Source organism: Neomonachus schauinslandi, chromosome 3 (assembly GCF_002201575.2).
Source record: "Neomonachus schauinslandi chromosome 3, ASM220157v2, whole genome shotgun sequence".
In the NCBI taxonomy this organism is placed as follows: Eukaryota; Metazoa; Chordata; class Mammalia; order Carnivora; family Phocidae; genus Neomonachus; species Neomonachus schauinslandi.
Genome location: NC_058405.1, coordinates 80,339,610 through 80,363,750, shown reverse-complemented (window position 1 = coordinate 80,363,750; position 24,141 = coordinate 80,339,610). Strand labels below are relative to the sequence as shown.

Here is a 24,141-nt window from a genome sequence, read left to right as displayed (position 1 = left end):
TAAGGAATTTATAAATCTAATAAGACTCCGTTTATAAAAAAAAGCTTTGGTTTATGCGTAAAACTTTTGACAATGAAGTTTAATACACTATGGGATGAGGGAATTCTATGTTTTTTCTGGAGATTTTTCAAATCCAGATTTAGATATTTTTCTAGGATGTCTGTTTCTTTTAAATACCAAAGAGTGCCTTCTGGCCCCTACTGTTTAATAGTAAATTTAAATTATAAATTTTATTTGTCCTATTTCAGGTACAGTATTTAGATCATGGATTTACCGAGAAAATTCCACAGTGTCATCTTTACCCTATTTTACTATATCCTGATACGCCCCAGTTTTGTATTCCATGTCAGCTCTATAATACCAAACCTGTGAGTAAATTGTAATTTGTGGGATGACTAATTTTAAATATTGTCTTTTTTATTAACAATAATTTTCTAGAAATTAGAATATAAGATGATATCCCTTTCCGTTGCAGCAAAAATAATAAAATACTTAGAAATAAGTTTAATAAGACAGCTAAAGGGCCTTTATGATGAACACTACAAAATCATACTGAAGGATATAAAAAATCATCTGAATAAGTAAGGAGACCTAATATCTTCATAGATGGGAAAGTGTAAGATTGTTAAAATTTAGTGATTTCTTCATCAAATAAAATCATAACAGATTCAAAGCTGGAAATCAGATAAAGGAATGGCATATTAATTATCTCTTGCTGCATAATAAATTAAGCTAAAACTTAGTGGTCCAATTTAACAATAAACTTTCCCTCATACAATTTCTGTGGCGCAGGATCCCTAGTGATGCTGCAATGAATATGTCCACAAGAGATTCAGGCATCTAAGGGTTCACTGGGATAGAGGATCCACCTCCAAATAGCTTTCACATGGCATTGGCAGCTTGAGGCTGCTCAGTGGCTTTTGGCAGGCGGTCCCAATTTTGCCATGTAAACCTCTTAACATAAAAACACAACAATCACTGCTCCTTAGTAAATACATATTGTGGGCATTAGACAAGCACCAATTGGCATATTGGTTTTAAAAAAAAATTGTTTTGTGATGCTTTGTTTTTAATGTAGGTTTATATTTTTAAAGCATAAAATGTTTCAAGAGAGAACTATAGGGGAAGCTCAGGCAAATTATTTCTTCAGATCATTTTTATCATATATCCATGATATTCTCTTAAAACTGCTTGTATATGTTATACTCTTACCTGCTGTTAACCTGTTTATGGCTACTTTTGTATCTCTCATCTGCCTTCTGCTCTGTCATATTTTTTGAAAATCTGAAAGAATCTGAGTTTATTAATCCCAAATAGGTTGGGAATGTCTGGCAACCAGATGCAATAGAACTCCTTCAGGAACTGCTTTCAAAGAGAGAGGTGGAAATTCACATTATGGTAATGTATATTTAAAGCATATATTGTTGATTTAAATTATTTGCTATAAAGTATCATAGGTAACATAATTTGAGGGATATTTTTATGACAAGCCATGTTCCTGTATGAATATAACTTATTCATTAACATGGAAGAGTTACCATTTTGGTTTTTAGGCTTGTTTTAAATGAACCTAATTTGAGAAGGTTCCTAAGAACTTTCGTTAAGTACTAAAGTCAGTAATCTGAAAGATTCTTTATCAGCAACAGGGAGCAGCATCAAAGAACTGGAGTTGTTTATAATTTCATATAGGAGTTTTCAGGATGTTACCATGTATGTAGCACTGTGCTAGGTGCAGGTAATCCCTGTCCTCAAAGAACTTATCTAGTTAGTGAAACAACTAGATACAGGACGTAAACCTAAAAATTCCACACTACAAAGTGACATGCCAAGAGCCAAGTGGTAAAAAGAGTAAGTGTAATAGGAATTTAGAGATGATAAGTGAGGTAGCCCTTAAAGAAAAGATGGAAAAGTTCTCCTGACCGGGGAAATGGAATACACAAGTAAGCATAGAGAGACAGAACTGGGCATGGCACATTTAGGAAATAGTATAACTGTTTGGCTAGAATAATAGAGGTTTTATGAGGAAAAGTAGTGGTGAATAGGATTTAAGAGAAGTAAAAGTCAATCAGTGACACCCCATTGGAGGTTTCTGAGCAGTGAGGTAATAAGATTAATCTGCAGCTATGTTTGAGGATTCCAGTAGAAAGGTACAAAAACTGTAAGGAAAGTATTTCTGTATGAAAGGTGTAATTAGAGGATGTTAAAGACTTAACAAGAGCCATAGACCCACTTACATAAAACAGTAGAGAAGTTTTATTGTTGCTGATGTTAGTACCAAGAGCCTCTCTGGTTACTCATAGCCTCTATGGAAGGTCATGGCAGTGAGGTAGAGATTGAAATTTTTTAGTTTATCAAGGTCGCTTTCTTTGCTGCTTAGCTTAACAGAGGAGAGCAATTCATAGCATATCCAAGGCTGCCTGAATTGTCAGAAACCATGAATGTGCATGTCCTGCAGCCCTTACTGCCATAACCAGACCTTACCCAGATGTGCTCCTGTGTTTTTATATACTACTAAGAAATACTGAGTACCTCTTATGAGCTGAGCTCTGTTCTTAGCCTTGGAGGTACAACAATGAACTGAAGAGCCAAATTTCTGCCTTCATGGAGCTTCCATTTTAGTAGTGGGAAACAAAATAAAAAACATAAAATATAAGGTATATTAGATCGTGGTAAGTGCTAGGAAGAAAATAAAGAAGGAGAGGCTGATGGGGAGGTTGGGACAGGGGAGAAGGTAACATTTTAAATACAGTGGTTAGGGAAGACCTCACTGCAAAAAATGAGATAGGAGTAAAGACTTTAAAATGGCGAGAGGACAAACCATGCAGCTCTCCGGAGAACAGTGCAGAGAGCTCCAAGGCAGGAGCGTGTCTGGAGTGTTCAAGGACTGGCAGAGAAGCCATTGGGGCTGGAGCAAAAGGAGCAAGACAGAGAAGACTTGGAGATGGGGGGAGATTTGTGAAAGTTTCAGCTCTCAAACTGACACAGGCAGCCACTTGAGGACTTGAGCAAAGGAGTGACATGACCTACCCTTTACATTCTAGTATTTCCACTCTGCTACACTGAGAAAAGCTGGAGAGTAGAAAAGATAGGGAACAGGGAGATCTGCTGGAAGGCAATTACGGTAACTCAGTAGAGACAGTAGGCCTAAGGTGGTACCAAGTGTAAACAATGAGAAATGATCAGCTTATCAGCTATGTACATGTTCGGTACCTAATAACTGTTAAGTGAACTTAAGAATTTTGAAGCTATTATAACTCCTTCTAAACAGTCATGAATTTCTTCTGATTCCTGCCATTTCTGGATTTTTTTTTTTAAAGATTTTATTTATTTATATGAGAGAGAGCACAGGAGAGGGGTTAGGGTCAGAGGGAGAAGCAGACTCCCTGCCGAGCAGGAAGCCCAATGCGGGACTCGATCCAGGGACTCCAGGATCATGACCTGAGCCGAAGGCAGTCACTTAACCAACTGAGCCAGCCAGGCACCCCATTTCTGGATTTTTAACAAGACTTCATTTCTTTACCTCTGGACATACCTTTTCTTTCTCCTTCTACTTAGTATAAATTATTAGTATCCTCTAAAGATGATGTAATTTTTTAGTAAATAACTAGAAAACTCTCTACCTTATGGACATGTAAGTATATTTTACAGAAACCATGATAGTAGAATTACCGTTAAAATACCAGGAAGAAAATTTTATGAAATGAGCCACTGATCAAACTGGTAATACCGTGGTCATCAGAAATCTAATTTCTTATTTGCCTACTCAAAAATTTTAATCTTCAGACTTTATTTTTATAGTAATAATTTTGTTTATTGAACTTACATAGGAATTACCTGAAAACCCATGGGAGAAATTATCTATTCATCTCTATTTTGATGGAATGTCACTTTCTTATTTTATGGCATACCATAAATATTGTACTTTGGAGCATTCTGAAGAGATATTGAAAGAAGTAAGTGAGCTATTTTTCTATAAAAATCTAAACTATAGAAAAACAAATTCTGGATAAAATGTCGTATTTTGCCTTACACTTCGTCTTCAGTACAGTTCTTTGTGTCTGATGTGTTAGAGTATAGAGAATTGTAAATTATTTATTGAGAAAGCAATACACTATATCATGCTTTATAAATGTCCTAAAAAAGGCTTAAATTGCACTAAGATTCAGTTAATGTTTCTGTATCTTTAAACTAAGCTTTATTGATATTTAACTTACATATTATAAAATTTACCTTTTTAAAGTGTACAATACAGTGGTTTTTAGTATATTCAGAGTTGTGCAATCATCACAGCTATTTAATTCCACAACATTTGTTATCCAGTGTTGTTTGGATATAGAAATGTAAATTCTAAAATGCTAATAGAATTCACTGCCAGAAAAGGATTCTCTCAGCAGATAAAATTTTTTTTCCTTTTATTTGACATTATAACATTGCCTCTATTTTGCCCTCATACAGGAAACTCAGAGCTGGATTTTAAGCTTAGCTTCAATAAATAGCACTTTCCAGTTTCCCAGTGCTTCTGTTTTTTAATATTTTAAAAAACATAATTAGCCTGTTATAGATATGTTTTCACATTACAAGATGCCATAAATACTTAATGGAAATAGGGAACTCATCATAAATAATAACATAAACATTTTATATAGCAAGATATTTTTATTTCTAGATTTACAGTTCACTTGTTAGATTTTTAAATATTCATTTTCATAACAGTACACAGCCAAACATTGAATGTTCCATTCAATATAGAAAACTACTTTCTTCTCTCACACAGAAACTGTGGTATTACTTTGTACACGTAATTCTCACTGCCAGTTTTTTCTTATGAGCAGAAGGGTGTGTGTGATGTGTGTGTGGGTGTGCATGTGTGTATGTACCCATATATTTGTATAAAAGGTATACCATCGGTTAAACTGGTTTTATAAAGATTACTAAGTCCCTCCCTTCCAGTTGTACTCTTTAGTGTGAACATTTAAAAAAAATATATGTAAGAACTCCTACTCTCTCATAATAAACTGCAGTTGGTCCTTGAACAACACAGGTTTAAACTGCTTGGGTCCACTTACATGTGGATTTTTTACAGGGCTGTAAATGTATTTTCTCTTCCTTATGATTTTCTTAATAACATTTTCTTTTCTCTAGCTTTATTTTAAGAATACAATATATAATACACATAACTTACAAAATATATGTTAATCAACTGTATTTGTTATTGGTAAGCCTTCCAGTCAACAGTAGGCTATTAGTAATTAAGTTTTTAGGAAGTCAAAAGTTATATGTGGCTTTTCACCCCTAACCCTCATGCTATTCAAGGGTTAACTGTAATTACTATTAACGTGTGTTTAACATAATTTTGAAGATTCTTATTACTGCACTACTATGATCACTCAGAACATTAGATTTTCCCATAGTTAACACAAAATAACTCAATGAATGCCAACAAGGACATGCACCCAGTTTTTGTGGGGATGAAATATGAAAGTGCCTTAAAAATATTATATAGTTGAAGATGGTTTATTTATTAACAATACTATATTATTTCAGAAACTAACAGATTACAATAAAAAGTACGAGGATGAAAGATGGGAAATAAGATTTGAGGTAAGTTTCAATCCAAATATTTTGGAAACTTTGGACATTTCATCAGTACAAAGATCTAATATAAGATCAGGAAGAAAGCGATTTCTTTTATAATGGCTTTATTGAGATATAATTTACGTACTATAAAATTTACCTTTTTAAAGTGTACAATACAGTGGTTTTTAGTATATTCAGAGTTGTGCAATCATCACAGCTATTTAATTCCACATTTCATCATCCCAAAAAGAAGCCCCATACCAACAGGAGTCACTTCCCATTTTTCCCTTTCCCAGTGTCCTGGAAACCACTAATCTTCTGTCTCTCTGGATTTGCCGATTTTAGACATTTTATATAGAGAATCATATAATACATAGCCCTTTGTAACTGGCTTCTTTCACTGGAATGACATTTTCAAGTTTCATTCATGTTCTAGTGTAGTATGTATCCTTATTGCTGAATAATATTCCATTTACCACATTTATGCATTCATCTGTTTATGGACAGTTGTGTTTCTACCTTTTTGCAATTGTGAATAAAGTTGTGAACATTTGCATACAAGTTTTTATGTAGGTATCTGTTTTCCCTTCTCTTTTGGTATGGACCTAATTCCTACTAGTGGAATTGCTGAGTCATATGGTGATTCTGTTTACCATTTTAAGGAACTACAAAACTGTTTTCCAAAAGGCATGCACCATTTTACTTTTATACCAGGAATGTACAAGGTTCCATTTTTTTCCCATATCCTTATCAATACCTGTTACCTGACTTTTCCCCCAGCCATCCTAGGATAGGTATAAAGTAGTATCTCATTGTGGTTTTTTGATTTGCTTTTCTCTCATGAATGATGATGGTGAGCATCTTTTCATATGCTCTTTGGCCATTTATATATTTTCTTTGAAGATATCTCTGTTCAAGTACTTTGCCCAGGATTTGACACCGAAAGCAAAGCCAACAGAAACAAAATTTAACAAGTGGGACTACGTCAAACCAAGAAGTTTCTGCACAACAAAGGAAACCATCAACAAAATAAAAAGGTGGCCTACAGATGGGAGAAAATACTTGCAAATCATATATCTGATAAAGCATTAATATCCAAAATGTATAAAGAACTTCTACAACTCAATAGTAAAAAATAATCTGATTAAAAAGTGGGCAGAGGAACTAAATAGACATTTTTTCGAAGAAGACATACAAATAGCCCACAGGTACATGAAAAGGTGCTCAATATCATTAATCATCAGGGAAATGCAAATTAAAACCACAGTGTGGTATCACCTTACATATATTAGAATGGCCATCATCGAAAAGACAAGAGATAAGAAGTGCTGGCGAGGACGTGGAGAAAAGGGAACCCTTGTGCACCAGTAGTGGGAATGTAAATTGGTACAACCATTACGGAAAACAGTATGGAGGTTCTTCAAAAAATTAAAAATAGAATTATCATTCTCAATTTCACTTCTAGGTATATATTCAAAGGAAACAAATCACTGTCTTGAAGAAATAACTGCACCCCTATGTCCATTGCAGCATTATTTACAATAGCAAGACATGGAAACAACCTAAGTGTCCATCAGTGGATGAATAGATAAAGATGTGGGGTGTGTATGTTACACACACATATATATCCTTACACAGTGAAATAGTGTTCTATTCAGCCATAAAAAGGAAATCCTGCCATTTGTGACAACATGGATGGACGTTGAAGGCATTATGCAAAGTGAAATAAGTCAAATACTATATGATCTCACTAATATGTGGAATCTTAAAAAAACTGAACTCAGATACAGAGAACAGTTTGATGATTGCCAGGGATGGTGGGTCGGGGAAGTGGGTGAAGGCAATCAAAAGATAAAAAACTTCCAGTTATAAATAAGTCCTGGGGATGTAAGATACAACATGATGACTATAGTTAACACTTTATTATATATTTGAAAGTTGCTAAGAGAGATCTTAAATGTTTTCATCAGAAAAAAAAGTTTTGGAACTGTTACGAGGTTATTGATGTTAACTAAACTTGTGGTGGTCAGTTCACAGTTATAGACATATACTAAATTATTATGTTGTATACCTTGCACTAATACAGTGTTATGTGTCAATTATATCTCAATAAAACCAGAAAAAGTGGAAAATAAAAACAGAAACGAATGAAAAAAATCCTCTGCCCATTTTTAGTTGGGTTGATTATGTTGAATTGTAAGAGTTCTTTATATATTCTCTATACAAGTCCCTTATCAGATACATGATTTGCAGATATTTCCTCCCATTCTGTGAGTTGTCTTTTCACTTTGTTAATGGTATTCTTTAAAGCACCAAAGTTTTGGGTTTTTTTTTTTAAAGATTTTATTTATTTATTTGAGAGAGAGAGAGAGAAAGAGTGAGCACGAGTGGGACGGAGGGGCAAAAGGAGAGGGAGAAGCAGACTCCCTGCTGAGCAGGGGCTCCCATCCCAGGACCCTGAGATCATGACCTGAGCCAAAGGCAGATGCTTAACCAACTGAGCCACCCAGGTGCCCTTAAAGCACCAAAGTTTTTAATCTTGATGAAATCTAGTATATATGCTTTTTTCTTTATCCACTTGTGCTTTTTGGTGCAGGAAGTAAGAGTTTTAATGAAAGTTCTAATTATTTATAAGTAGAATTTTATTCCTGTGGTTATAAAAATAACCAATGTAAAGTGTTTTGTAACAAATTAGTCATATAGCAGTTGGTAGTCACTTTTTCCTGAATTCTACTAAGTGGTTCAGATAGGTTTTGTTCTGTTTTGCCACCAGTTTGGAAATGTAAATAGTAATAAATTAATCTAATTTGAATGTGATTATTTGACTTTTCATGCTAATTATCATATTTAAGACTCTTAAAACTTTCTTAAAGAAACACCACCTATATTTTTATATTTTTGCTTTAAACAACTGCCGACTGCCCGGTTCCTCTTGGGAATCACATAACTTTTTATTATTTGTTATGTTTTTTTGGAGTTTAAAGAGAGCCCACTTTTTTCTGATAATTTTAGCTTAAATCTTCTTCTAGCATTTCATATATTTTTTTTTTACTATAAAATATGTACATATTCTAAAATTAAATGGAATACTATAGAAATGTGAATAGAAAAATGTCCCCCTTTCTATACCTCAGATATCCCAGTCCAACTAAGCAGTGGCAATTACTGTTAACTGTTAGCCATTCTTCTAGAGTTTTATGTGTATATGTAAATATGTATACATAAATAAATATTTATATGAGTGTTTTAACACAGATTTTTTTTAATTGGGGGGAGTTAAAGATCTTTACTCCCATTTTGGTGCTACTAAAATAAAATCATTTTGTGGTATTCGTTATCTAAGAGAGCTTGCTTTCTGCTAATTGAAAATAAATTGGCAGTGTAATGAATTTTAATAATGTATTGGATTTCTGTAATAGTCATTCTGAAATTTGAATTTATTTGTGGTGCTTTAGGAATTGCTTTTGTCTGAAACAGAGACTCCTATTTTACCACCATATTTGCCTTCATCTCTGCCTCCCCCAGAAGAACTCTACGCTGTTCAAGTTAAGCACGTTGTCTCACCTAATGAAGTATGTAATCTAAATGATTTGTTGTTGGTTAAAAATATAACGGGAAATCTTGGTCTTAAACTCTAGGATTGACTCTTTATGATTCCATCCTCCTTTTTTTTTCAAATTTTATTTAAATTCTAATTAGTTAACATATAGTGTAATATTGGTTTTGGGAGTAGAATTTAGTGATTCATCACTTAGATATAACACCCAGTGCTCATCGTAACAAGTGCCCTCCTTAATACCCATCACCCATTTATCCCATCCCCTGCCCACCTCTCTCCAACCATCAGTTTGTTCTCTATGGTTAAGAGTCTCTTAAAGTTTGCTTCCCTCACTCATTTTTCCCCTTCCCCTATGCTCATCTGTTTGGTTTCTTAAATTCCACATATGAGTGAAATCATATATTTGTCTTTCTCTGACTGACTTATTTCACTTAGCATAATACACTCTACCTCCATCCACGTCATTGCCAATGGCAAGATTTCATTCTTTTGATGGCTGAGTAATATTCTATTGTAAATATGTATCACATCTTTATCCATTCATCAGTCAATGGACATTTGGGCTCTCTCCAATTTGGCTGTTGTTGATAACGCTGCTATAAACATCAGAGTGCATGTACCCCCTTCAAATCTATATTTTTGTATCCTTCGGGTAAATACTTACTAGTACAATTGCTGGATCCTAAGGTAGCTCTACTTTTAACTTTTTGAGGAACCTCCATACTGTTTTGCAGAGTGGCTGCACCAGCTTGCATTCCCACCAACAGTGTAGGAGGGTTCCCCTTTCTCTGCATCCTTGCCAGCAAATGTTGTTCCCTGCATTGTTAGTTTTAGCCATTCTGCCTGATGTGAGGTGATATCTCATTGTGGTTTTGATTTGTATTTTCCTGATGATGAGTGATGTTGAGCCTCTTTTCATGTGCCTGTTAGCCATCTGTATTTTCTTTGGAAAAATGCCTGTTAATGTCTCTACCCATTTCTTAACTGGATTGTTTGTTTTTTGGGTGTTGAGTTTGATAATTTCCTTATAGATTTTGAATACTAACCCTTCATCAGATGTCATTTGCAAATATCTTCTCCCATTCTGTAGGCTGCCTTTTAGGTTTGTTGATCATTTCCTTCACTGTGCAGAAGCTTTTTATCTTGATGAAGTCCCAATAGTTCATTTTTGCTTTTGTTCCCTTGCCACCAGAGAGAGATGTGTCTAGTAAGAATTTGCTAGGTCAAGGTCAAAGAGATTGCTGCCTGTGTAGTCCTCTAGGATTTTGATGGCTTCCTGTCTCCTTTGAATTTATTCTTGTGTATGGTGTAAGAAAGTAGTCCAGTTTCATTCTTCTGCATGTGGCTGTCCAGTTTTCCCAACACCATTTGTTGAAGACACTGTCTTCTTTCGATTGGATATTCTTTCCTGCTTTGTCAAAGATGAGTTGACCATACAGTTGTGGGTCCATTTCTGGGTTTTCTGTTCTGTTCCATTGATTTATGTGTCTATTTTTGTGCCAGGACCATCCTGTTTTGATTACTACAGCTCTGTAATATGACTTGAAGTCCAGAATTGTGATGCCTCCAGGTTTGCTTTTCTTTTTCAAGATTGCTTTGGCTATTCGGGCTCTTTTGTGGTTCCATACAAATTTTAGGATTGTTTGTTCTAGCTCTGAAAAATGCTGGTGGTATTTTGCAATGAATGTGTAGATTGCTTTGGGTAGTATAAACATTTTAACAGTAGTTGTTCTTCCAATCCATGAGCATGGAATGTTTTTCCATTTCTTTGTGTCATTCTTAAATTTCTTCCATAAGTGTTCTATAGTTTTCAAAGTACAGATCTTTTACTTCTTTGGTTAGGTTTATTCCTAGGTATCTTATGGGTTTTGGTGCAGTTGTAAATGGGATCATTTCCTTGATTTCTTTTTTTGCTGCTTCATTATTGGTGTATGGAAATGCAGCAGATTTCTGTACATTGATTTTATATCCTGCAACTTTGCTGAATTCATATATTAGTTTTAGCAATTTTTTGGTAGAGTCAGGTTTTCTACATAGAGTATCATGTCGTCTGCAAATTATGAAAGTTTGACTAGTTTGCCAATTTGGATGCCTTTTCTTTCTTTCTTTTTTAATAAATTTTTATTTATTTGAGAGAGACAGCAGAGTAAGAGGGGGAGCATGAGCAGAGGGGAGGGGCAGAGGGAGAGGGAGAAACAGACTCCCCGTTGAGCAGGGAGCACGACATGGGCCTTGATCCCAGGACCCTGGGATCATGACCTGAACTGAAGACAGATGCTTAACAGACACATCTGGGTGGTGCCCTTGGATGCCTTTTGTTTTTGTTGTCTGATTGCTGAGGCTAAGATTTCCAGTACTATGTTAAATAGTAATGGTGAGAGTGGACATCCCTATCTTTTTCCTGACAGTAGAGGAAAAGCTCTCAGTTTTTCCACATTGAGGAGGATATTAGTTGTGGGTCTTTTGTATATGGTCTTTATGATGTTGAGGTATGTTCCACCTATCTTTGTTGAGGGTTTTTATCAAGAAAAGATGCTGTTAACAGCTAGGGTAACTGAGGCAGAAGAGCAAATAAGCGACCTGGAAGACAATATAATAAATAAAAATGGAAAAGAGGAGGCCAGGGAAAAACAACTCAGAATCCATGAAAATAGAATCAGAGAAATAAGTGACACCATGAAGCGTTCCAATGTCAGAATAATTGGAATCCCGGAAGGAGTGGAGAGAGAGAGAGGACTAGAAGATGTATTTGAGCAAATCATAGCTGAGAACTTCCCTAATCTGGGGAATGAAACAAACATTTGTGTCCTAGAGGCATAGAGGACCCGTCCTAAGATCAAGGAAAACAGGCAAACACCCTGGCATGTAATAGTAAAACTTGCAAATCTTAGAACCAAGGAAACTATCTTAAGGGCAGTTAGGGGGAAGAGATTCCTTACTTACAGAGGGAGGAACATCAGAATAACGTCAGACCTATCCACAGCGACCTGGCAAGCCAGAAAGGCCTGGCAGGACATATTCAGGGTACTAAATGAGAAGAACATGCAGCCAAGAATATTTTATCCAGCAAGGCTTTCATTTAGAATGGATGGAGAGATGCAGAGCTTCCACGACCGGCAGAAACTGAAAGAATCTGTGACCACTAAGCCGGCCCTGCAAGAAATGTTAAGGGGGGTTCTATAAAAGGAGAAAGACCCCAAGAGTGATATACAACAGCAGTTTACAGGGACAGTCTATAAAAACAACATCTTCACAGGCAACATGATGACAATAAATTCATATCTTTCAGTAATCACTCTCAACGTGAATGGCCTAAACGCTCCCATAAAACAGCATAGGGTTACAGATTGGATAAAAAGACAGGACCCATCCATATGCTGTCTACAAGAGACTCATTTTGAACCTAAATATACACCCAGACTGAAAGTGAAGGGATGGAGATCCATCTTCCATGCCAGTGGACCTCAGTAGAAAGCTGGGGTAGCAATTCTTATATCAGACAAATTAGATTTTAAACTAAAGTCTGCAGTTAGAGACACAGAAGAACACTATATCATTCTTAAAGGGTCTATCCAACAAGAAGATCTAACAATTGTAAATATCTATGCCCCCAACATGGGAGCAGCCATCTACATAAGCCAACTGTTAACCAAAATAAAGAGTCATATTGATAACAATACGTTAATTGTAGGAGACCTCAATACTCCACTCTCAGCAATGGACAGATCATCTAAGCAGAAAATCAACAAGGAAACAAGAGCTTTGAATGATACATTGGACCAGATGGACCTCAAAGATATTTACAGAACATTCCACCCTAAAACAACAGAATACTCATTCTTCTCGAGCGCACATGGAACTTTCTCCAGAATAGACCATATACTGGGTCACAAATCAGGTCTCAACCGATACCAAAAGATTGAGATTATTCCCTGCATATTATCAGACCACAATGCTCTAAAACTGGAACTCAATCACAAGAAAAAATTTGGAAGCAATTCAAACACTTGGAAGCTAAAGACGACTCTGCTCAAGAATGTTTGGGTCAACCAGGAAATCAAAGAAGAACTTAAACATTTCATGGAAACCAATGAGAATGAAAACACATCAGTCCAAAACCTATGGGACACTGCAAAGGCGGTCCTAAGGGGGAAATACATAGCCATCCAAGCCTCACTCAAAAAAATAGAAAAATCCCGAATTCACCAACTAACTACACCTTAAAGAACTAGAGAAAAAGCAACAAACGACGCCTAAGCCACGCATTAGAAAAGAAATAATTAAAATTAGAGCAGAACTCAATGAATTAGAAACCAGAAACACAGTAGATCAGATCAACGAAACTAGAAGTTGGTTCTTTGAAAGAATTAATAAGATCAATAAACCACTGGCCAAACTTATCCAAAAGGAAAGAGAAAGAACCGAAATTAATAAAATTATGAATGAAAGGGGAGAGATCATGACTAACACCAAGAAAATAGAAACAATTATTAGAAATTATTATCAACAACTATATGCCAATAAACTGAGCAATCTGGATGAAATGGAGGCCTTTCTGGAAACCTATAAGCTGCCAAGACTGAAACAGGAAGAAATTGACAACCTGAATAGGCCAATAACCAGTAACAAGATTGAAGCCGTGATCAAAAACCTCCCAAAAAACAGGAGTCCAGGGCCTGATGGATTCCCTGGGGAATTCTACCAAACATTCAAAGAAGAAATAATACCTATTCTGCTGAAGCTGTTTCAAAACATAGAAACAGAAGGAAAGCTTCCAGACTCAATTCTATGAGGCCAGCATTATCTTAATCCCCAAACCAGGCAAAGACCCCATCAAAAAGAATTCCAGACCGATATCCCTGATGAATATGGATTCCAAAATCCTCTACAAAATCCTAGCTAATAGGATCCACCAATACATTAAAAGGATCATCCACCATGACCAAGTGGGATTTATCCCCAGGATGCAAGAGTGGTTCAACATTCACAAATCAATCAATGTGATAGAACACATTAATAGGAGGGAGAAGAACCATATGGTCCTCTCAATTGATGCAGAGAAAGCATTTGACAAAATACAACATCCTTTCCTGATTAATACTCTCCAGAGTATAGGGATAGAGGGAATATTCCTCAAGTTCATAAAATCCATCTATGAAAAACCCACAGCAAATATCATCCTCAATGGGGAAAAGCTGAGAGCATTTCCCTTAAGATCAGGAACACGACAAGGATGCCCACTCTCACCACTGTTGTTCAACATAGTACTAGAAGTCCTAGCAACAGCAATCAGACAACAAACAGAAATAAAAGGTATTCAAATTGGCAAAGAAGAAGTCAAATTCTCTTTTCGCAGATGACCTGCTACTTTATGTGGAAAACCCAAAAGACTCCACCCCCAAATTACTAGAACTCATACAGCAATTCAGTAATGTGGCAGGATACAAAATCAATGCACAGAAATTGGTTGCTTTCTTATACACTAACAATGCAACTGTAGAAAGAGAAATTAGAGAATCGATTCCATTTACAATAGCACCAAAAACCGTAAGATACCTCAGAATAAACCTAACCAAAGAGGTAAAGGATCTATACTCTAGGAACTACAAAATACTCATGGAAGAAATTGAAGAAGACATAAAAAGATGGAAAAATATTCCATGCTCATGGATCGGAAGAATAAACATTGTTAAAATGTCTCTGCTGTCCAGAGCAATCTATACCTTCAATGCCATCCCGATCAAAATTCCAATGACATTTTTCAAAGTGCTGGAACAAACAATCCTCAAATTTGTATGGAATCAGAAAAGACCCTGAATCGCCAAGGAAATGTTGAAAAAGAAAAACAAAGCTGGGGGCATCACGTTGCCCGATTTCAGTCTATATTACAAAGCTGTGATCACCAAGACAGCATGGTACTGGCGCAAAAACAGACATATAGACCAATGGAACAGAATAGAGAACCCAGATATGGACCCTCAACTCTATGGTCAAATAATCTTTGACAAAGCAGGAAAAAACTTGCAATGGAAAAAAGACAGTCTCAGGGCGCCTGGGTGGCTCAGTCGTTGGGCGTCTGCCTTCGGCTCAGGTCATGATTCCAGGTCCTGGGATCGAGCCCCACATCGGCTCCCTGCTCCGCGGGAAGCCTGCTTCTCCCTCTCCCACTCCCCCTGCTTGTGTTCCCTCTCTTGCTGTGTCTCTCTCTGTCAAATAAATAAATAAAATCTTAAAAAAAAAAAAAGAAAAAAGACAGTCTCTTCAATAAATGGTGCTGGGAAAATTGGACAGCCACATGCAGAAGAATGAAACTCGACCATTCTCTAACACCATTCACAAAGATAAACTCAAAGTGGATGAAAGACCTCAATGTGAGACAGGAATCCATCAAAATCCTAGAGGAGAACATAGGCAGTAACCTTTTTGACATCACCCACAGCAACTTCTTTCAAGATACATCTCCAAAAGCTAGTGAAACAAAAGCAAAAATGAACTTTTGGGACTTCATCAAGATAAAAAGCTTCTGCATAGCAAAGGAAACAGTCAACAAAGAGGCAACCCACAGAATGGGAGAAGATATTTGCAAATGACACTACAGATAAAGGGCTGGTATCCAAGATCTATAAAGAACTTCTCAAACTCAACACCCAAAAAACAAATAATGAAGTCAAAAAGTGGGCAGAAGATAGGAAAAGACACTTCTCTGAAAAAGACATACAAACGGCCAACAAACACATGGAAAAATGTTCATCATCATTAGCCATCAGGGAAATCCAACTCAAAACCACACTGAGATACCACCTTACACCAGTTAGAATGGCAAAAATGGGCAAGGCAAGAAACAACAAATGTTGGAGAGGTTGTGGAGAAAGGGGAACCCTCTTACACTGTTGGTGGGAATGCAAGTTGGTGCAGCCACTTTGGAAAACAGTGTGGAGGTTCCTCAAAAATTTAAAAATAGAGCTACCCTATGACCCAGCAATTGCACTACTGGGTATTTGCCCCAAAGACACAGATGTAGTGAAAAGAAGGGCCATATGCACCCCAATGTTCATAGCAGCAATGTCCGCAATAGCCAAACTGTGGAAGGAGCCGAGATGCCCTTCAACAGATGAATGGATAAAGAAGATGTGGTCCATATATACAATGGAATATTACTCGGCCATCAGAAAGGATGAATACCCAACTTTTACATCAACATGGATGGGACTGGAGGAGATTATGCTAAGTGAAATAAGTCAAGCAGAGAAAGTCAATTATATGCTTTCACTTATTTGTGGAACATAAGGAATAGCATGGAGGACATTAGGAGAAGGAAGGGAAAAAAGGGGGGGGGAATTGGAGGGAGAGATGAACCATGAGAGACTATGGACTCTGAGAAACAAACAGGGTTTTAGATGGGAGGGGGGAGGGGGGATGGGTTAGCCCGGTGATGGGTATTAAGGAGGGCACATACTGCATGGAGCACTGGGTGTCATACGAAAACAATGGATCATGGATGACCACATCAAAACCCAGTGATATATTGTATGGTGACTAACATAATAAAATTTAAAAAAAAAAAGATGCTGTATTTTGTCAAATGCTTTTGCTACATCTATTGAGAGGATCATATGGTTCTTATCCTTTCTTTTATGTGGTGTATCACATTGATTGATTTGCAAATATTGAACCACCCCTGTAGCCCAGGAATAAATCCCACTTGATTGTGGTGAATAATTCTTTTAATGTACTGTTGGATTCAGTTTGCTAGTATCTTATTGATAATTTTTGCATCCATGTTCATCAGGGATATTGGCCTGTAATTCTCCTGTTTAGTGGGGTCTTTGGTTTTAGAACAGGGTAATGCTGGCCTCATGGAAGAAGTTTGGAGTTTTCCTTCCATTTCTGTTATTTGGGAAGAATAGGTATTAACTCTTCTTTAAATGTCTGATAGAATTCCGCTGGGAAACCACCTGGTCCTGGACTTTGGTTTGTTAGGAGATTTTTTATTACTGATTTAATTTCTTTACTGGTATGGGTCTGTTCAAATTTTTTATTTCTTCCTGTTTTAGTTTTGGTAGTTTATATATTTCTAGGAATTTATCCATTTCTTCCAGATTGCCCAGTTTGTTGGCATATAATTTTTCATAATATTCTCTTATAATTATTTGTAGTTCTGTGGTGTTGGTTGTGATCTGTCCTCTTTCATTATTTATTTAGGTCCTTTCTCTTTTCCTTTTGATAAGTCTGGCTAGGGGGTTTATAAATTGTATTAATTCTTTCAAAGAACCAACTCTTAGTTTGTTGATCTGTTCTACTGGTTTTTTGTTTTGTTTTGTTTCTGTATCATTTATTTCTGCTCTAATCTTAATTATTTCTCTTCTTCTACTGACCTTAGATTTGCTGCTCCTTTTCTCCCTCCTTGAGGTATAAGGTTAGGTTGTTTATTTGAGACTTTTCTTGGTTCTTGAGGTAGACCTGTATTGCAATATACGTCCCTTTTAGGACCGCTTTTGCTGCATCCCAAAGGTTTTGGACTGTCATGTTTTCATTTTCATTTGCTTACATCTATTTTTTTATTTCTCAATTTCCTGGTTAACCCATTTATTCTTTAGTAGGATGTTCTTTAATCTCCATGTATTTGTGATCTTTCCATATTTTTTCTTGTGGTTAACTTCAAGTTTCGTAGTATTGTGGTTTGAAAATATGCATGGTATGACCTCGATCTTTTTGTACTTGTTGAAGGCTGATTTGTGACCCAGTATGTGATCTATTCTGGAGAATGTTACATGTGCACTCAAAAAGAATGTGTCTTCTGCTGTTTGAGGATGAAATGTTCTGAATATATCTGTTAAGTCCACCTGGTCCAGTGGGTCATTCAAAGCCATTGTTTCCTTGTTGATTTTCTGCTTAGGTCATCTGTCCATTGCAGTAAGGGGTGTTAAAGCCCTCTACTATTATTGTATTACTATCAATGAGTTTCTTTATGTTTGTTATTAATTGCTTTATATATTTGGGTGCTCCCAAGGTGGGGGCATAAATATTTATAATTGTTAGATCTTCTTGTTGGATACACCCCTTAATTATGACATAGTGCCCTTCTTCATCTCGTGTTACAGTCTGGTTTAAAATCTAGTTTGACTAATTTAAGTATGGCTACTCCGGTTTTCTTTAGATACGTTAGATGGTTCTCCATCCTCTCACTTTCTACCGACAGGTGTCTTTAGGTCTAAAATGAGTCTTTTATAGGCAGCGTATAGACAGGTCTTGTTTTTTAATCCATTCTGATGTCCTGTGTCTTTTGATTGGAGCATATGGTCCATTTACATTCAGAGTGATGATTGATATGAATTTACTGCCATTGTGCTACCTGTAAAGTTGGTGTTTCTGGTGTTTTCTTTCCTTCCTAGTCTTCGTTGTTTTTGGTCCTTTTTTTCTCCACTCAGAGAGTCCCCTTTAATATTCTTGCAGGGCTGGTTTAGTGGTCATGAACTCTTGGGTTTTTTTCTGGGAAACTCTTTATCTCTCCTTCTATTCTGAATGAGAGACAACCTTGCTGGAGTTGGCTGCATATTTTTCCCATTCAGCACATTGAATATATCCTGTCATTGTCTTCTGGCCTGCCAAGTTTCTGTGGACAGATCTGCTGCAAACCTTATCCATCTTCCCTTGTAGGTTAAGATTTTTTTTCCCTTACTGCTTTCAGGATTCTTTCCTTGTCTATTTTATGAATTTGACTATGATATGTCTTGGTGATGGCTGGCTTTTGTTGAATTTAATGGGAGTTCTCTGTGCTTCTTAGATTTCAGTGTCTGTTTCCTTCCCAGCTTAGGGAAGTTTTCAGCTACAATTTGCTCAAATACACCTTCTGCCCCCTTTTCTCTCTCTTCTTCTGGGACTGCTATGATATGAATATTATTAAGCTTTAAGGAGTCGCTGAGTTCCCTAAGTCTATATTTGTGATCCAATACCTTTCTTTCCCTCTTCTTTTCAGCTTCATTATTTTCCATAATTTTATCTTTTATATCACTGATTCGTTCCTCTGCTTTGTCCATCCTCATAGTCAAGGCATCCAGTCAAATTTTGGCCTGACTAGTTTTTAGTTCTTTTATTTCTGCAGTAAGGAATTTTCTAGTGTCTTCTATGTGTTTTTTAAGCCCAGCTACTATCCTTACAAGTATCACACAGCTTACTTATATCTGTATTGATTAAATCCCTGGCTGTTAGTTCTTTCTTTTGGGGTGAATCCCTCAATCTTGTCATTTTGTTTAGGTTACTGGTTTTTTTGTATGATTGTTAGGAAAGCCTGTCATACTCCTGCTTCTGAGAGTAATGGCTATATTAAGAAGAGGTCCAAAAAAAGGCGGGGGGATCCTATATCACTCTGTTGTTGTGTTTTGATGCTCTTACCCTCACGTCAGTCCTCTGCAGAGTTTTTCCTTGCCTGCAGTGGGGGGTGTTTAGACCTTGTCCACCGTGTGGCAACTTTTAACTAGGTGTGTCTTGGTCTGCTTGTTAAAAGAAACTAGATCCAAAAAAGAAGCAGCAGCTAGATACTATTTCCCCTAGAACGAAGCTTTGCAGCACTCTATGATCAGTAGACTTGGTGCATGTGAGGGGTTTGTGCTGGTTTTTCTAGGGGAGGGACCTGCTACACTGATTCTCAGGCTGACTTGCCCTAGTGGAGATGCACCTGCAGGGCACAGGGGCTCAGGGCTTGGTGGTCTACACTGAGGGGGTGCTGTGTTGCTCCCTGAGGTCAGTCAGTGCTGATGGAGGGGGGAGGGAGGAATGGCATCGCCCTGCTCTCTCATCCCCGGCATAGTGAGCTCAAGCCTGCCACTCTTCTGGAAGCCCTCACAGAAGAGCAAACAATCACCCATCTTGTGCCCCCGGCTTCTGTTAGATCCCTGCCTTCACCCTGTCTGTGTCGGAGCTGTCTGCCTGTCAAGTGGCACAGCACTCTTGTGTTTTATCTCAGGAATGTGGCTGAGTTTCAAAACTCCAAATTTTATGGACCCACACTGATCCTCTTGGGGAGGGTCTTGCCATGCTTTTGCCATTTGCCAGTTTGTCCCAGAAAAGTGGTTGCTTGACAATGTGATTGTTTGGAGTCTATGGTAAAGTGTAGCAAAAAGCTGGCACCAAGGCTTGCTGCCCTCAGCTGGTGTCTCTCTTCCTATGTTAGGGAACAGGGCAGCACATTGGCACCACCAGTTCTGTCCCTAGAAAAGCCATTTCACCACTCCCAGATGCACTCCAAAAAGGGAAACTGTTTCTCCCCATATGACCTAGAGGATCCTCAGACCATGCTGCCTGCTCCAGGGTCTCTGCCTTCCTTCCCAGTAGGAGTACCACTAAGCCCACCAGGCATGACCTCAGTAGCACAGACTTCTAAAACATCAGACTTTGCACTGTGCTGCTTATAGTAATCTGCAGGAATCCACGCTTCTCCTTTTCCCAATCAGTAGTTTTGGGGAAGAGTTTTTCTTATGTAGACCCCTACATGCTGCTTCACTCTTCTCCTCCCTCTCTCTTTCTCTCTCTCTCCGCAATCAGGGCTCCCTCCCCTCCACAGCACCCGCAGTTCTTTTCTCCCATTCATCCACTCTCTGCAGCCCCTACCTTCCACAAGGTGGTCATTTTTCTACTTGTAGATGTGCAGTTTTGTTCTCTCAGTCCTCAGATCAATTTCTTGGCTGTTCAGAATGACTTGATGTTTATCTAGCTATGTTCAAGGGACAAGGCAAGCCCAGGGTCCTCCACTCTGCCATCTTAACTCCGCTTCCCATCTTCCTGATTTTAAATAATTGGTGACCTCCAGGGTGCCCACTGTATAATTTCTTCTTCAGACATTTGTTAATAAAGCAAGTGTTTCATAAGCGCTTGCTGGGTTTCCAGTGTTGTATTGCTTTAGTCATATTTATATCAACATTTAGATTTTTTAATTATTATGTTAATCACCATACACTACATCATTAGTTTTTGATGTAGTGTTCCATGATTCATTGTTTGCATATAACACCCAGTGCTCCATGCAGAACATGCCCTCCTTACTACCCATCCCCAGGCTAACCCATCCCCACGCCCCTCCCCTCTAGAACCCTGTTTGTTTTTCAGAGTCCATAGTCTCTCATGGTTCATGTCCCCCTCTGATTTCCCCCTCTTCATTCTTCCCCTCCTGCTATCATCTTCTTTTTTTTCCTTAACATATATTGCATTGTTTCAGAGGTACAGATCTGTGATTCAACAGTCTTACACAATTCACAGCATTCACCATAGCACATACCCTCCCCAATGTCTATCACCCAGCCACCCCATCCCTTCCACGCCCCCACCACTCCAGCAACCCTCAGTTTGTTTCCTGAGATTAAGAATTCCTGATATCAGTGAGGTCATATGATACATGTCTTTCTCTGATTGACTTACTTCGCTCAGCATAATACCCTCTAGTTCCAGCCACGTTGTTGCAAATGGCAAGATTTCATTCCTTTTGATGGCTGCATAATATTCCATTGTATATATATACCACATCCTTTTTATCCGTTCATCTGTCGATGGACATCTCGGCTCTTTCCACAGTTTGGCTACTGTGGACATTGCTGCTATAAACATCAGGGTGCACGTACCCCTTCAGCTCCCTAAATTTGTATCTTTGGGGCAAAGAGTGAGAGTTTGACTTCTTTGCCGATTTGGATGCCTTAACATTATATGTTAAAAAATAAATAAATACCCAGTAGTGCAATTGCTGGATCATACGGTAGCTCTATTTTCAACTTCTTGAGAAACCGCCATACTGTTTTCCAGAGTGGCTGCACCAGCTTGCATTCCCACCAACAGTGTAGGAGGGTTCTCCTTTCTCCGCATCCCTGCCAACATCTGTCATTTCCTGACTTGTTAATTTTAGCCATTCTGACTGGTGTGAGGTGATCTCTCATTGAGGTTTTGATTTGGATTTCCCTGATGCCGAGTGATGCTGAGCACTTTTTCCTGTGTCGGCCATTTGGATGTCTTCTTTGGGAAAATGTCTGTTCATGTCTTCTGCCCACTTCTTGATTGGATCATTTGTTCTTTGGGTGTTGAATTTAAGAAGTTCTTTATAGGTTTTGGATACTAGCCCTTTATCTGATACGTCATTTGCAAATATGTTCTCCCATTCTGTCGGTTGTCTTTTGGTTTTGTTGACTGTTTCTTTTGCTGTGCAAAAGCTTTTTATCTTGATGAAGTCCCAATAATTCATTGTTGCCCTTGCTTCCCTTGCCTTTGGCTATGTTTCGAGGAAGAAGTTGCTGCGGCTGAGGTTGAAGAGGTTGCTGCCTGTGTTCTTCTTTAGGATTTTGATGGACTCCTGTCTCACATTTAGTTCTTTCAACCATTTTGAGTCTTATTTTTGTGTGTGGTGTAAGGAAATGGTCCAGTTTCATTCTTTTGCATGTGGCTGTCCAATTTTCCCAACACCCATTTGTTGAAGAGACTGTCTTTTTTCCATTGGACATTCTTTCCTGCTTTGTCAAAGATTAGTTGACCATAGAGTTAAGGGTCCATTTCTAGGCTCTCTATTCTGTTCCATTGATCTATGTGCCTGTTTTTGTGCCAGTACCATACTGTCTTGATGATGACAGCTTTGTAATAGAGCTTGAAGTCTGGAATTGTGATGCTGCCAGCTTTGCTTTTCTTTTTCAACATTCCTCTGGCTATTCGGGGTCTTTTCTGGTTCCATACGAATTTTAGGATTATTTGTTCCATTTCTTTGAAAAAAGTGGATGGTATTTTGATAGGGATTGCATTAAATATGTAGATTCCTCTAGGTAGCATTGACATCTTCACAATATTTGTTCTTCCAATCCATGAGAATGGAACGTTTTTCCATTTCTTTGTGTCTTCCTCAATTTCTTTCATGAGTATTTTATAGTTTTCTGAGGACAGATTCTTTGCCTCTTTGGTAGATCTGTTCCTAGGTATCTTATGGTTTTGGGTGCAGTTGTAAATGGGATCGACTCCTTAATTTCTCTTTCTTCTGTCTTGTTGTTGGTGTATAGGAATGCCACTGATTTCTGTGCATTGATTTTATATCCTGCCACTTTACTGAGTTCCTGTATGATTTCTAGCAGTTTTGGGGTGGAGTCTGTTGGGTTTTCCACATAAAGTATCATCTGCAAAGAGTGAGAGTTTGACTTCTTCTTTGCCGATTTGGATGCCTTTTATCTCTTTTTGTTGTCTGATTGCTGTGGCTAGGACTTCCAATACTATGTTGAATAGCAGTGGTGATAGTGGACATCCCTGCCGTGTTCCTGACTTTAGGGGGAAAGCTCTCAGTTTTTCCCCATTGAGAATGATATTTGCTGTGGGTTTTTCATAGATGGCTTTTATGATATTGAGGTATGTCCCCTCTATCCCTATACTCTGAAGAGTTTTGATCAAGAAAGGATGCTGTACTTTGTCAAATGCTTTTTCTGCATCTATTGAGAAGATCATATGGTTCTTGTTCTTTCTTTTGTTAATGTATCACATTGATTTGCGGATGTTGAACCAACCTTGCAGCCCAGGGATAAATCCCATTTGGTCATGGTGAGTAATCCTTTTAATGTACTGTTGTATCTTATTGGCTAGTATTTTGGTGAGAATTTTTGCATCCATGTTCATCAGGGATATTGGTCTATAATTCTCCTTTTTGATGGGGTCTTCGTCTGGTTTTGGGATCAAGGTAATGGTGGCCTCATAAAACGAGTTTGGAAGTTTTCCTTCCATTTCTATGTTTTGGAACAGTTTCAGAAGAATAGGTATTAATTCTTCTTGAAATGTTTGGTAGAATTTCCCTGGGAAGCCATCTGGCCCTGGGCTTTTGTTTATTGGGAGATTTTTGATGATTGCTTCAATTTCCTTAGTGGTTATAGGTCTGTTCAGGTTTTCTATTTCTTCCTGGTTCAGTTTTGGTAGTTGATACATCTCTAGGAATGCATCCATTTCTTCCAGATTATCTAATTTGCTGGCATAGAGTTGCTCATAATATGTTCTTATAATTG

General features: G+C 37.7%; 1 protein-coding gene across 2 annotated transcripts in view; it reads left to right on the top strand.

Annotated features, from left to right (window-relative positions):
* RNF17 (ring finger protein 17) overlaps window positions 1-24,141 on the top strand; it is a 146,816-nt gene that overhangs the window by 109,281 nt on the left and 13,394 nt on the right. For both annotated transcript variants that reach the window (XM_021678204.1, XM_021678203.1), the window contains exons 27-31: window positions 249-368; window positions 1,318-1,398; window positions 3,828-3,953; window positions 5,545-5,601; window positions 9,033-9,149. In XM_021678204.1, coding sequence (XP_021533879.1) covers window positions 249-368; window positions 1,318-1,398; window positions 3,828-3,953; window positions 5,545-5,601; window positions 9,033-9,149 — 501 coding nt within the window. The remainder of the gene's footprint in view (window positions 1-248; window positions 369-1,317; window positions 1,399-3,827; window positions 3,954-5,544; window positions 5,602-9,032; window positions 9,150-24,141) is intronic.